The sequence below is a fragment of the Hyperolius riggenbachi genome, chromosome 2 (assembly GCF_040937935.1).
Source record: "Hyperolius riggenbachi isolate aHypRig1 chromosome 2, aHypRig1.pri, whole genome shotgun sequence".
Lineage (NCBI taxonomy): Eukaryota > Metazoa > Chordata > Amphibia > Anura > Hyperoliidae > Hyperolius > Hyperolius riggenbachi.
The window spans coordinates 51,801,815-51,816,128 of NC_090647.1; the positions used below are offsets into that span (position 1 = coordinate 51,801,815).

Below are 14,314 nucleotides of genomic sequence, written 5' to 3' on the forward strand. Positions count from 1 at the left end.
GAATTGAGGCCATTGCCTTAGATATTTGCCATACTTTCCTTGTGGGTGATTCAGCCAATACACAGTACGGGCTGGTGCACACCAGAGCGGTTCTGGAGCGTTTTTTAAAATGCTGACATGGGGAAAACCACTTGGCTAATGAAAGTGAATGGGATGTTGCACACCAGAGCAGTTCGTTTTTCTCCCAAACGCCTGTCCTGCAGCGTTTTTGTTTGTTTTGTTTTTTTTAGATTTTTTTTGAAGCATTTCTGCCTCAATGTTAAGTATAGGAAAGTGGAACACTGCTCTGAAAAAGCTAGATCAGAGCGGGTTTCCAAGAGTTTTTGTTACAGAAGCTGTTTTACTGTAACAAAATATGACATCTGCTACTCCAAAAAACGCTCCAAAAAAACGCTATGCATGTTTAGAAAATCTCTCTAAACATGCCTAGAATCGCTCTGAAAATCTGCTTCAAAAACCTCTAGCGTTTTGCGGATCTGCTAGAGGTTTTTGTTGTGCACTGGCCCTATAAGTGTAGTGTCTTGCTGGCTTTGGGATTGTTGGTAAAGGGTTGTAGCTACAACTAGGAATATCAGTGCTCCTAGGATCCTCCAGGATGTGGCTTCTTATGGAGATAATAGTGTAGCAAGACTTCCGCTGCTTTCCTGTCTTTATTAACATAAATGAAGAGCTATCAAAATACTGATGCCTGGTAAACCTTCCTAACCTCATGGCCATCAGTATTGGTGAATGAGATGCTAGAATTCTGGCTTGAATGCAAATATAATGCTGAATACACACGGTGCGTTTGCGCACTCTATTTCCCGCTTGATTCCCGTCGATTCGTTTATTTCCAACATGTCCGATTTGGATTTCGATGGAGCGTTAGGTCGATTTGACATACTTTGCATGCGAATCGACCTAACGATCCATCGAAATCCAAATCGGACATGTTGGAAATAAACGAATCGACGGGAATCGAGCCGGAAATCGAGTGCGCGAACGCACCGTGTGGATCCAGCATAACAAATGGTATGCAGCTTGCTACTGGGCCAATCAGATTCCTTTTCTCTTCCTACAGATTTTTGATTTGGTTTCTGATTTAATTGGATTCCAAAAAAATGCATACAATTTGCATCAATTTACTTGCAAGCCAGAATTAGCATCTCATGACTTTTCTTCTAGTTAACTGCTTCTGTAGCACAGTAATCGAAATCTATGGCCTTTTTGGGCTGCATATTCCTGCCAGGGCGTAAATTTTGATCACTGCACAGACCGCCGGGACCACCAATAGCACCTCTCGTCACCACTCTGAGATTGGCTCATGCGGTCTGGAGCCAATAAAATCTGCTCCCGACTGCTCAGAGCTCTGCCGTCATGGTGATGAAAGAGCAAGGGGCCTGTGGCGATGGGTGGGCAGTGACTTGTCGTTAGGAGCGTTTTTTGGTACCAGCCAAACCAGTCCTTAAGGGGCCAGAGACTGCTGGTATGCAATTGGGTTAAGGATCACCTGAATTGAGGAATATGGTGGCTGCCACATTTTATTTCCTTTTTAAATATCGGGCAGTCCTGATGATCTTTCATGCTGCAGTAGTGCCTGACTTCATTTGCCACATGCTTGTTTCAGGGGGGATTTAGACTACAAACACATAATCTGCATGCTTGTTCAGGATCTATGGCTGAAATGGAGGCAGAGAATCCAGATCAGGGTTGTTTCTTGGGCAGGGTGACTGCCCTGGGTACAGACTGGATAGGAGAAGGGGGGGTGGAGGCAGGACATAACCACTAGGTGACGCCAAATGAACGATTACCAGTGCGATCACCTTCTTTGACTCCTCCTGGGCTCTCTGCATCTGACGTCAATTCATCACGTCACCACCGCGTGATGACACCTGATGTCCTGTAGCGGTACTACAGGCTGTTAACGCGCGGCGCCCATGGAGGAGTCGGCTTTCCGGGCTCTCTTAGCCTGTGTGTTTTCCTGTTCCCTGCTTGCTCCTGGATGAGCAGCTGGTCACTAGTAAGTAGGCAGATCTACATGTGACCTGTGGCTGTGTGACTGTCCCTAAAGAGTAAGGGTTGGTGGGTCCATGCAGGTCCGGGGGGAAAGGGGGGATATTTTGAAACCCTGCCCTCATCAGGACAGCCAAGGAATATGTATTGTTACAATATGGAAACCTCCACACTTCAGGCGTCCTTTAACAAGCACACAGTGGGGAGGGAGAGTAAAGGAATGGGAGGACTCTTGTTGCTGACTGTGTGATGCTATGACTTTGAGTGCAATTGAACTTTTTTTTTTTTCCTAACCCTTTCTCCTGTACAGAGATTTCACAAAGCTTCCCCACCTGGCCGGCACAGAGCAGAACCTGAATCTCGCGCTGCGGATCCAGAAACAGTGGCTGGAGTTCGGGTTGCATAAAGCTGAGCTGGTCCATTATGATGTCTTGGTGTCTTATCCTAACAGCAGCCAGCCTAACTACATCTCCATCATTGATGAACACGGCACAGAGGTAAAGTGTTAGTAAATGGTGATCACAGCTCTACATCCTCTGCATTGTATGACTTGCATAGTGAAAATGTGTATTGCGATGGGCCTTTGTTTTTTTTGTATGAGGGTGTTGGCTCCACCTTGGGTACTAATTATTCTTAAATTAAATGTTTTTAGAAATACTAAAAATTGTGCTTTAACCCCCTTAAAGGGAACCCGTGGTGAGAGCGATATGGAGGCAGACCTAATTCATTGTACGCAATTGCACCCTTTTGATCTGCTGGCATAAGTAGTGTCTGGTGTCAAAACCCTGTAACTAGCATATGGCTAATTCATTAAAACCTGATTCAGAGCACCTGATCTGCTGCATGCTTGTTCAAGGTCTACGGCTAAAAGTATTTTAGACGAAGGATCAGGAGGTCTGCCAGGCAACTGGTATTGTTTAAAAGGAAACAATTATGGCCGCCTCCATATACTTCTCACCTTGGGTTCCCTTTAACCCCCATATGGGCTGTAACTGCCAGAATAGCTGAGCTAGCTTACCTAGTTTCCTACATGGGGTGCTCCACATCAGGGGAGGGGAAATCAGAATCCACTTTATCCACAAAGTGTGACGGTTATCGTACCCAGAGTTATTTGTGGTACTCTCTGCATTGGTCAGAGAACAAATGCATACAGTGACTGGATGCAAGGATCCCACTGACGAAGGTTGGAAGATATACTTGGGACAAGGCTTCAGTTTAGGAGAACTGCTTGGGTAAAGGTGTTCTGTGCCTGGAGGTTTTGGCGGGGATAGTTTTGTAGTGGCAGCTAGGAGGTGGAATGCTGAAAAAGCAACTGCGGGGGTGGGAGGAGTCTGGGTTATATAGTTTGCCCTGTACTCCAGTCTAGATGTGTGGAGGAATTCCAGCAGTGGTATGGGTGACCAGATAATCTTCTCCACAGCATTGATTAATCTTTGGAGTTGGAGTCTTTCATGGGAGGAGCAGCTGCCGAGCTTGACTAGCTTCATCCTGTTGGTGAGAAAGTTGTTGATCCATGTGCATAGTGAGGTCAACACGAGCTGCACCAGGTTGTCATGCAGAATGTTCAATGCAAATGGTCTTCAACATGGAGCTCCCTGTTGCTTAAAATCTGTCCATGTAATTATAGAGCTTATCCAACTCTGGTCCCGAAGACATGGGCTACCTGTCCCCACGCACTTGAGTGTAGGCTTTACTAGTCACTTGTGGTGGAAGCTGGAAACCTGTAAGGATAGTGGGGAGAATCCCGAGCTGATGCAAATGTGCACAGCTTAGAAAAGGATCAATCAAATGTTGAGGCAGTTAGTTAACTTCCAAACTGCTGTATCTGTACAGTAGGATTCAGTGTGAAGCTGGAGCTCCGGTGATGCATTTTAAACTTTCTTTCTTTTTTGGTGCCCTGTTGGGTCCCTGATCTGTCTCTAGAGCAATGGACCAAAGAGGCCCTATTTTTTTTTTTTTTTAATATATTTTTATATTTTACCAGTTAGAGCAGTGTTGTCTTAATTCCAGTCCTCAAAAGCTGAGGTCTTGACAAGTTTGCCACAGCTCAAATTGATGGGATTGGATCAGAAAAGGTGCCCATATGGAACACCTTTCTCAATTTCTGTCTCTCTCCTAAACAAGAGGATCCTGAAGGAGTCCAGCCTACATGACTAGGTGGTGAACTTTGCTCTAGTCTAAGGGTGCAATACACCCATCCATTATTAAGATAACTGTCACCTCCATGTAGTATGAGGGGAAAAACAAATTTTGAATACCATAAACTGTAAGTGCGCTTGTACTACATGGATTGGCCAATCAAAAGTGGATGTGTACCAGACTTAGGACCTTGGATTCCTGGCTTCATGGGCCCACATATTGCAGGTCTTTTCCCTGGGAGTAAGATTATGGTGGGAGAAGGAATAGATTTTAATAGTTCAGCTTAGGTTGGCGAGGATGGTCAGAGAACGTTGTTGTTTTCTATAGAAGGCTGTGTTTTTTATAGGACAGACTAGAAGTCTATAAAAGCTTCTGCCTTTTTAAAGTTAGAAAATGGTGACCAGTAGGGGAACTTGTATCAATCACTGCTTACTACTGTGTGCTCTAGTCTAGCATATGTGACGGGCGGTTGTATAGGACTTTCTTCTCCAGTTGATCAAATTCCCTTGACATCTGAGCAAGTCCCTAAAGCCTGGTACTCTCATACAATTCTACTACTTCATTAGAGCTTGCCTACACAATCTGCTCATAGTATTTAAAATCTGACCCTCATACTACATGGAGGTGGTAAAATTGGTCCGTGATTGGCCAAACAAAATTTAAGCTGTGCGGCAGGATTTCACAGACTAATTTTATCACCTCCCTGTAGTATAGGGTCACTAAATACAATGGGTAAGCTCTCATACTACATGGATGCAGTAAGGCCTCCTTTCCACGAACTGTTGAGCTGTGTGCTCAGCAAGCAGTTACCAGGCAGAAGTAAACAGTTATCATGCAGCAAGAAGCAGTTACCAGGCAGCAGTGAGCAGTTGAGAGTTTGAGAGGCATTTCACTGCCTATCGACAGTTCTTGGAAAGGAGGCCTAACATTGGTCAGTGATTGGCCAATCATAATTTAAAAAATGTGTACCAGGCTTTAGACTACATGTCTAAGGCTTCTTTTCCATGGACTGTTGATCTGTGTGCTCAGCAAGCAGTTACCAGGCAGCAGTGAGCAGTTACCAGGCAGCAGTGAGAAGTTGTGAGAGTCTGAGAGGCATTTCACTGCCTATCAACAGTCTGTGGAAAAGAGGCCTCACAAGAGGTGATCAGTGAGATGCTTGTAACAAACATGGACGAGACAGCTGCGGTGAACAGCGCTACCACCGCAGCTGCCTCCAGCTCCCTGTCTAGCAACGTATCCATACCTCAGGCGTCTAGCACGCCGAGGACGGGTTTGTCAGCAGCACATAGGGTCGCATTGTCGCGCGCGCACAGACAGGACCTTTATGCGGGGAGGAGGCGCGTCAGCTGACCGGACGGTCGGCTGACGTCAGAGGAGACGCTCGCCGCTCATCATTGGTTGATGGGAGTGGGTGTGCCGAAGGGGTCTCCTCTGCTTAAGCCTTGCTGAATCACTCGCAACCTGTCTGCTGTTGCGAATACTTCGTGTTAGCGCTCAGACCTTCCAGTGTGCTTTGATCCGGGAGGAAACCGGGGATTTCACACAGTGATAGGATTTGATAGCTATAATTATATCGGAATACTGTTTATTATCTGTGTATGACTCTTGCTCGTTCTGACTACTCTTACGCTCAGTGATTCTGTACTTCTGCCCATCTGATCTTGCTGCCGACTCTGCCTGTTAAAACATTCTTGCCTTTGCCTTCTGATTTTGTACCGTATCTGTCTGTCTGTTGCCAACTCGATTAGTCTGACCACTCTACTCTCACCAGAGGGCCCTTGTCTCTGGTGAGGGGCTCTGTACTGTTAGTGCCCTCCAGCTCCTCTGGTGAGGTACAGCTAAACCTATCAGTACTACTGTTGCACCAAGCACTCCAGGGTTGCCAACTCATCCCTTTAATTACTGACACATATGAATTATACAGGGTTTGTGGCTATTTAGATGCAGTTAATGCACTGGTTATGGGCAAATAGCCCCAGAACCTGTATAACTTAGATGTGTCAGTAATTAAAGGGAGGAGTTGGCAACACTGAGCACTACACTTGCTATCACATTAGCTGTCTGGTATACTTGTATTATTGGTGATTCTGCAGATCACCTAATAATCAGAACTCTGTTACTTGCTGACACATATCGTTACAATGCTAATTTAGTGTGTATGCAGTGTAGAATTGGAGCAGTCTAATGCCAAGCTGCGTAAAATTAAGGCAAATTTTCATAAACTTGTTTGCATATTTTACTGACCCTCAATGATCGGTACAGGAGATCAACGAGGAAGATCTCAAACCTCTCCAATATTGCCAAAATGACTTGATACTTGCCATTAAATCTTTAGGTATTAAGATTTTTTTTCTTTTTTACAGGTATTTAACACCTCCTTATCTGAACCTCCTCCAGAAGGATATGAGAACTTCACAGATATAGTCCCTCCATATAATGCCTTTTCCGCTCAGGGGGAGCCAGAGGTGAGTAGCTGGGGTGACTGTGCTTCTTTCTGTCTCGTTATGTTATCAGAATACAGATCTAGTAACCTGCTCTTCCTGAGGTTGCAGATCTTGTAACACCAGTGCCATTCCCTGGGGTTGTGTGTGTCATCCAAACTAAACACAATATTGAATTTAATAAAAAAAAAACACAATGTGTATGCTTTTTGTAGGAGACTTTTTTTAATTTAAAAAGGTGCTGATGATTTATAATAAATCATGGAGTAGGATTTGTAAATATAACATCCATTAGCAACCAAGGTGTCCACAAAATCACTAGAAAAAAATACATATATCCAGGCACATCGCATCTAGTTAGGACATTAAATAAGTTATTAAAGAAAACCTGTACTGAAAATTAAAAGTGAAATAAACATACACAGGTCATACTTACCTCCCGTGTAGTCTACTCCTCAATCTCTTTCTCCTCTCCCACGTCCTGTTTGTCCACTGGGATCAAGGGAATTCTCTGTCCTCCATCTTGAAAATGGTCATTACCCCATAACCGCTTTCTGGTCAGCACACCTGTTAAACTGTCATATCGCCCACTTGAGCCATAGGAAAACATAGACATTACTTGGCACATCAGTTGTCCTCTCAGCTATAACTGACAGCAACTGATATATTTCAATTCTGACAAAATGTTGTCAGAACTCGAAGCGATCACTGTCAGAAGAAAATGGTGCGCTTCTGAGAGGAACTAATAGCAAGGTAACTATGTAATGTTCATTTGAAGTCATGTGTTAATTTTAAATTTTACTCAGTACAGGTTCTCTTTAAGGAAAGGGAGGTGCTGAAGGGGGTGTGGCTAGAAAACAGCAAAAATCTATTAACCCTTCGCACTCTCGCATGCAAATGTTCAAACAAATGCATTCACAGATTCACTCATCCAGGCACAACTGTTATCCCTACAGCTAAGTTAAAAGCCGGGGTCTTCACAGAAGAATGCATTCTTATGCTTAGTCACCTATACTGCGCAGAAATACCCAGGTAAACATAGGCGTCCTAACTCTGGCCCTGTAACATGCATAGTGCAGACATACAAACACATTCATTGTATCAAACCTATCAATGGATTAGGAGCACACATCCTGACGTCCTCTCCTGGGACAGATAGTGCATCTTACCAATCGCACAAGGGAGCCAACGTTATGTGTCCATGTGCACCATGCACATACACCAGCATAAGCTGTGTGCATGCTGACAAACACATACAGGGGAAGGAGGGAGTGCACTGAATTAGACCCTAGCCACAGGGGTCAGTAACAAGAAAAACATACATATATCCAGTAGGGTTGCCGCGATATACCGGTATTACAGTATATCACAGTTTCAATGTGCATGGTAATCATACCATGCACATTTGCAAAATACCGGTTTTTCCCGCTGCCTTTCGCCGCTTCCACATCGCCGCCACTTCCGCATCGCCGCCACTGCCGCTGTTCACATTTCCCTGTCTACCTCCATGAAAAGCAAGCTCCCGAAGCTATTTCCTGGTTGCGGGAGGCTTGCTGATGCACTGCGCAGGCCACCTATGACTGCCTACACCTATCCCTGGCTACCTATGCTACGGCCACCTACTACTGCCTGCACCCTATCTCTGGCTACCTATGCTGCGGCCACCTACTACCAGCTACACATATTCCTGGCTACCTATGCTACGGCCTCCTACTACTGCCTACACACTATCCCTGGCTACCTATGCTACAGCCACCTACTACTGCCTACACCCTATTCCTGGCTACCTATGCTACGGCCACCTACTACTGCCTGCACCCTATCCTTGGCTACCTATGCTGCGGCCACCTACTACTAGCTACATGTATTCCTGGCTACCTATGCTGCGGCCTCGAGTCCTACTACTGCCTACACCCTATCCCTGGCTACCTATGCTTGGGCCACCTACTACTGGCTACACCTATCCCTGGCTACCTATGCTACCGCCACCTATCCTGCCTACACCTATCCCTGGCTACCTATGCTACGGCCACCTACTACTGCCTACACCCTATCCCTGGCTACCTATGCTGCCAGCACCTACTACCAGCTACACTTATTCCTGGCTACCTATGCTACGGCCACCTACTACTGGCTACACCCTATCCCTGGCTACCTATGCTACGGCCACCTACTACTGGCTACACCCTATCCCTGGCTACCTATGCTACGGCCACCTACTACTGCCTACACCCTATCCCTGGCTACCTATGCTACGGCCACCTACTACTGGCTACACCTATGTCTTACGCCACCAGGACTTTTGCAGGAGCAGGGTGAGCCATTTTACAGTTCCAGAGGGAGTGGGGAACCCCACACTGGGGTGGACCGGCACATTATTTAATGTAAGGGGGGGGGGGGGTCCCGGGTCCAAATAATTGTATAATACCGTATACCGTAATACCGTCATACCGTGGTATTTTTTGACGGTTATCATACCGTGGAATTTCATACCCTTATATCCAGGCACATCACATCTAGTTAGGACATTAAATAAGTTACCCTGTGGCTAGGGTCTAATTCAGTGCACTCCCTCCTTCCCCTGTATGTGTTTGTCAGCATGCACACAGCTTATGCTGGTGTATGTGCATGGTGCACATGGATACATTATGTTAGCTCCCTTGTGCGATTGGTAAGATGCCCTATCTGTCCCAGGAGAGGACGTCAGGATGTGTGCTCCTAATCCATTGATAGGTTTGATGCAATGAATGTGTTTGCATGTCTGCACTATGCATGTTACAGGGCCAGAGTTAGGACACCTATGTTTACCTGGGTACTTCTGCGCAGTATAGGTGACCAAGCATAAGCATGCATTGTTCTGTGAACTAAGACCCTGGCTTTTAACTTAGCTGTAGGGATAACAGTTGTGCCTGGATGAGTGAATCTGTGAATGCATTTGTTTGAACATTTGTATGCGAGAGTGCGAAGGGTTAATAGATATTTACAAAATCACTAGGGTGTCTTCCCTTTTTTATCCCCTTCTATGTACGAATGTCTACAAACACATCACCAGCTGCCACCTAACCCAACACATTTCACCCCAATATAAATATGGCTTCATTGTGGATAAATACCAGGGGCGCCTCTAGGCATAGCCAGTACAAGCTATTGCCTGGAGTGCCATTAGTCCTGGGGGGCGCCATGTTGCTGGATTAAACCTCACCCCCAAATTAAGCCCTGCCCCTGGACTAAGCTCCATCCCCACGGGTGTTCTATTACTTTCGTCTGCTGCATCTACTTAGCGTAAGTTGCAGGCAACTGCCTCTGTGCTTTGTGCATCCTGTCCCCCCCCCCCCCCCCCTTTGTGCCTCCTTTTGTGCCTCCTTTTGTCTGCTTGTGCCTCCTTCAGTCCCTTGTGCCATGTCTGACACCCCTGTTTGTCCTTCTGTCTCCCTTTGTGCCTCCTTCTGTCTCCATGTGCCTTCTTCAATCCCCCTGTGCCACCTCTGCCTCCTTCTGTTCTCCTTTGTGCCTCGTTCTGTCCCCCTGTGCCTCGTTATGTCCCCTTTGCCTTTATTTGTCCCCTTGTGCTACCTCAGCACCCTGTTCCTCCTTCAGTCCCACTCTGCCTCCTTCTGTGCCTCCTTCTGTCTCCATGTGCCTCCTTCTGTCTTCATGTGCCTTCCTCTGTCCCCCTGTGCGTCCTTCTGTTCCCCTTTGTGCCTTCTTCTGTCTCCCTGTGGCTCTTTCTGTCCCCCTGTACCTCCTGCTGCCCCTCTGTGTACCTCCTGCTGCCCCTCTGTGTACCTCCTTCTGTCCTCCTGTGCCTCCTTCTGTCCTCCTTTGTCTCATTCTGCCTCCTTTTGTCCCCCATTGTCTCCCTGTGTGCCTCCTTCTGTCCCCATGTGTGCCTTCTTCCTTACATGTATTTTCTTTCTTACATGTATTTTCTGGTGAAACGCTACCGCAATAAGTGTAATTTCTGGTAAAATGCTGCCGCATTACAATTTTCTGGTGAAACATTTCTGCATTACGGTTATTTCCTGCTGAACCGCTGCCGCATTGCGATTATTTTTATGGGGGGGCACCATGGGGGCAGGGGGGTGCCACAGGTTTTCTCGCCTGGAGTGACAAAATGGCTAGAGGCGCCCCTGATAACTACGAAGTGCATTAGTGATAAAAGTACATAAACAAATTTTGAAAACATTCATAACGTCTCGGCAACATAACATAGCCTCAGGACTATATGTACATCTAGCTGTGAGGCTACGTTACTGAGACATTATGTACACATTAACAAATTAAACATTCAGAAGTCCGCTATTGCCATAGGCCCTCTTCTCATTCATGGTCATACTTGTGGCCATACAGTGCCTGTGGGAATACAATTTGTGCATTTCAAGTAGCATGAAGCGTTAATGCATGGAGGTAAAAGCCATTTACTAGCAGCTTAGTGCTACTGGGCATGTGCGCACCATACTTCTGCAGGCACAGTACAACCACGTCTGTACATGGTCAGAAGCATGGCCAAGAGAACCTCTTTGACCAGCACTTGTATCTGATCAGAAGGTCCCAGAGCTGGAAGGGCGTGCGCCAGGAGGATCTGGGAAGCCTCTGGATTAGGCAAGTATCTTTTATAGCTTGTGCTTCAGGTTACTGTTAAGCTTTATACACATAGTAGACAGTCTCCGGCTTGAACAGTCATATGGTGTCCTCTCTGAGAATCTACGGCTTACAACTGCCCCTTACTTAATGTTAGCAAACCAGCAGGACCACTAACGAGCCCATTGTTGGGTACTCTAGTGGCTGCCACTTGCTCATGGGTTGGCCTATTGTCCTTCTCCATTGAACAGTACTGCTCTAATTCCCAGCTATGTTGCCAAAACTATAATTTATGAACACCGTAGATGCTTCATGCATACAGGTTTTTAGTACTGGCTACAATCCATGCAATTCAAATGACTTGCATGCAAATATTATGCAGCTTAGAACTGCGCCAGTCAATCAGCAGGAAGTACATTTGGTTGGGCCGGTTCCAAGCTGCTTGTATCCTGTCTGTATGCAAGAAGATAACTGGAGGTGCACACACACATATCCTTTTGATAGGCCAACTTTACCACTTCAATGTAGTATGAGAGCTTGCCTACAAACACATTCAATCATTGACCCCAATCAAAATTGGACCTGTTCATATTTGCCAAAATCTAACCCTTATACTACATAGAGGTGGCAAAATTGGCTAATCAACATTGGATTTGTACCAGGCTTTAGCATCACATTGGCTAGCCGAATATTTTTAGATTTAATTTTTTCTTTACACATTTTTTTTCTCTTACCCCTTAGGGAGACCTGGTGTATGTGAATTATGCCCGAACGGAGGACTTTTTCTATCTGGAGAGAAATCTAAGCATCAACTGCACGGGGAAGATCGTCATTGCGAGATACGGCAAGATCTTCCGAGGAAATAAAGTAGGTAGTGTTTGTGATTGTATGACTTTGTGCTGCACCCAGACACTGTCACCCTTTAAAGAGGAACTCCAGTGAAAATAATGTAATAAAGTGCTTCATTTTTACAATTATGTATAAATGATTTAGTCAGTGTTTGCCCGTTGTAAAAATTTTTAAATCCCTGATTTACATTCTGACATTTATTACATGGTGACATTTTTACTGTTGGCAGGTGATGTAGCTGCTGCATGCTTTTTTGGCAGTTGGAAGCAGCTGTAAACAGCTATTTGCCACAATGCAACAAGGTTCACAGACAGGAAAGTGCCAGGAGTACCACGGGCCTCAGTTTCTTGTGGGAGGGGTTTCACCACAATATCAGTCATACAGCGCCCCCTGATGGTCTGTTTGTGAAAAGGAAAATATTTCTCATGTAAAGGGGGGTATCAGCTACTGATTGGGATAAAGTTCAATTCTTGGTCGGAGTTTCTCTTTAAAAACCGCAGCATTGTATCAGATGTGTGTAATTTTCCAACTAATGCAGTATGGTTTGTTTTTGCCTATGCCATAGTGCCAGACCAAAGCTATTGGGATAACAAATGGCTGTGGGCATACAGAGAACCAGGCATGGGCTTCCGAGTTGGAAGCCACTCGAATTTGTGATTAAAATGAGGCTTAATTGCCTCAGGTGTGTGTGTGGAAGACGGGGTTACTTACCCAGAAGTCCTATTGGACGCATTCCATGACTCACTACCACACTTCATCCTTCAAGTTGGAAGGAGGAAGTGCTCGGTAGCGAGACGTCTCGCGAGACGTGTGATACGCATAGAAGCCGACAGACTTCTGGGTAAGTAATCCCCTCATCTCCCATGCACACACCTGAGGCAATTAAGCCTCATTTTAATCATGAACTCAAGTGGCTTCTGACTCTTAGGGCCCGTTTCCACTTGTGCGGTGCGAATCGCCGCGGTAAAAATTGCGAATTTCGTGTGCGGGTGTATGCAAATTTTCGTGCGAATTCGCATGAAAATTCGCATGGATGCCGCTGTATGCGAATTTAACCATGGCAGTGCCGGTGTGCTTTTCCATTGATTTCCATGCGAATTCGCATGAAAATTCGCATACCAAAGCCGCAGGCGATTTCCCTAATTAAATACATTACCGGCGATTCGCATGCATTCCACATGCAGGCGAATTCTGAGGGCTCTGCCATGCAGAAAAATCCTGCACAGAAAAACGCTCAGGAAAACTGACAAGTGGAAACAGGCCCATCCACTTGTATTGGCTGTGCGAATCTGCATGCAAGAAACACATGCAGATTCGCGATAGTGGAAACGGGCCCTTTAGGCCATGCCTGCACAGAACAATCTTTACTGAGGCAAAATGTCAGGTCCCTTTCACTTACCCCCGTTGCGTCGCACAAAACTGCACATCCCATTGCAGAAGCAGTGATAGCCATGCATGCCACATGTACTGGTGTCATTGGGCCAATAAGACTGGCTTTATACTATTGCAGCCAATTAAAAAAAAATTGTTAGTGCAGTTCTTGATACTATTCCGTTAGCCGTGCGCAACCACCAGGTGGCATTAATTACTATCCAGCCTCCAGGCCACCATGGATAGTAGGGAAAGATGTAACTCTGGAGTTTTATCGCCACCTAGTGGATGCGCCCGGCTAATGGAAAATAACCCAGTTCTTTTAAGTATAATCTTCCCTGTTTTCATGTGTTGTCCCCCATTTTCAGCCTTCTCTTTCATATGCAGAAAGCACCATGTCATGTCTAGCACCCCCCGGGCTTCAGTTACCTAAGGCCTAGGCCTTTTGACCTTTTTATAGAAATCTGCCCCTTATTAAATTGGAAGTGAGGCATGCTTTCCTTGCAAAATATGCCTCACTGTATGCTCACTTCAGCAGTAAAGTGCAGTGCAATCTTTCAGGGCATATAACAATTGTGCTGCAGCTGAAAACAAAGTGTAAAAAGTGACTTGGATCCCTCATTATTTCTTGTGGCTTTTATCTAATTGTTCTGTGTAATGTAACTTTAATCTGTCATGTTAACCTCTCCTGTAAGTTTGCATCACTTGTCATGTGACTGCAGAACACCGGTAACTGCTTGTTCAGCAGTATTAACATGAAACCCAGCACAGGAATCAGAAGTGTCTAAAATTAAAAGGTTTCCTTAAATAGAAAACAGATGGTACTTTGTATGTGACCAGGGCCGGTCAGCCCATGAAGTGGGGTAAAACAAATGCCTCAGGCGGCACTTCTGGGGGGCACCCGCCAGTCCGTGGGTGTGGGGCGCCGCCGAAATGGA

At 45.7% G+C, this 14,314-nt stretch overlaps 1 protein-coding gene across 2 annotated transcripts in view; it reads left to right on the top strand.

Annotated features, from left to right (window-relative positions):
- LOC137545486 (N-acetylated-alpha-linked acidic dipeptidase 2-like) overlaps positions 1–14,314 on the top strand; it is a 102,722-nt gene that overhangs the window by 24,784 nt on the left and 63,624 nt on the right. For both annotated transcript variants that reach the window (XM_068266794.1, XM_068266795.1), the window contains 3 exons: positions 2,303–2,489; positions 6,498–6,599; positions 11,898–12,023. In XM_068266794.1, coding sequence (XP_068122895.1) covers positions 2,303–2,489; positions 6,498–6,599; positions 11,898–12,023 — 415 coding nt within the window. The remainder of the gene's footprint in view (positions 1–2,302; positions 2,490–6,497; positions 6,600–11,897; positions 12,024–14,314) is intronic.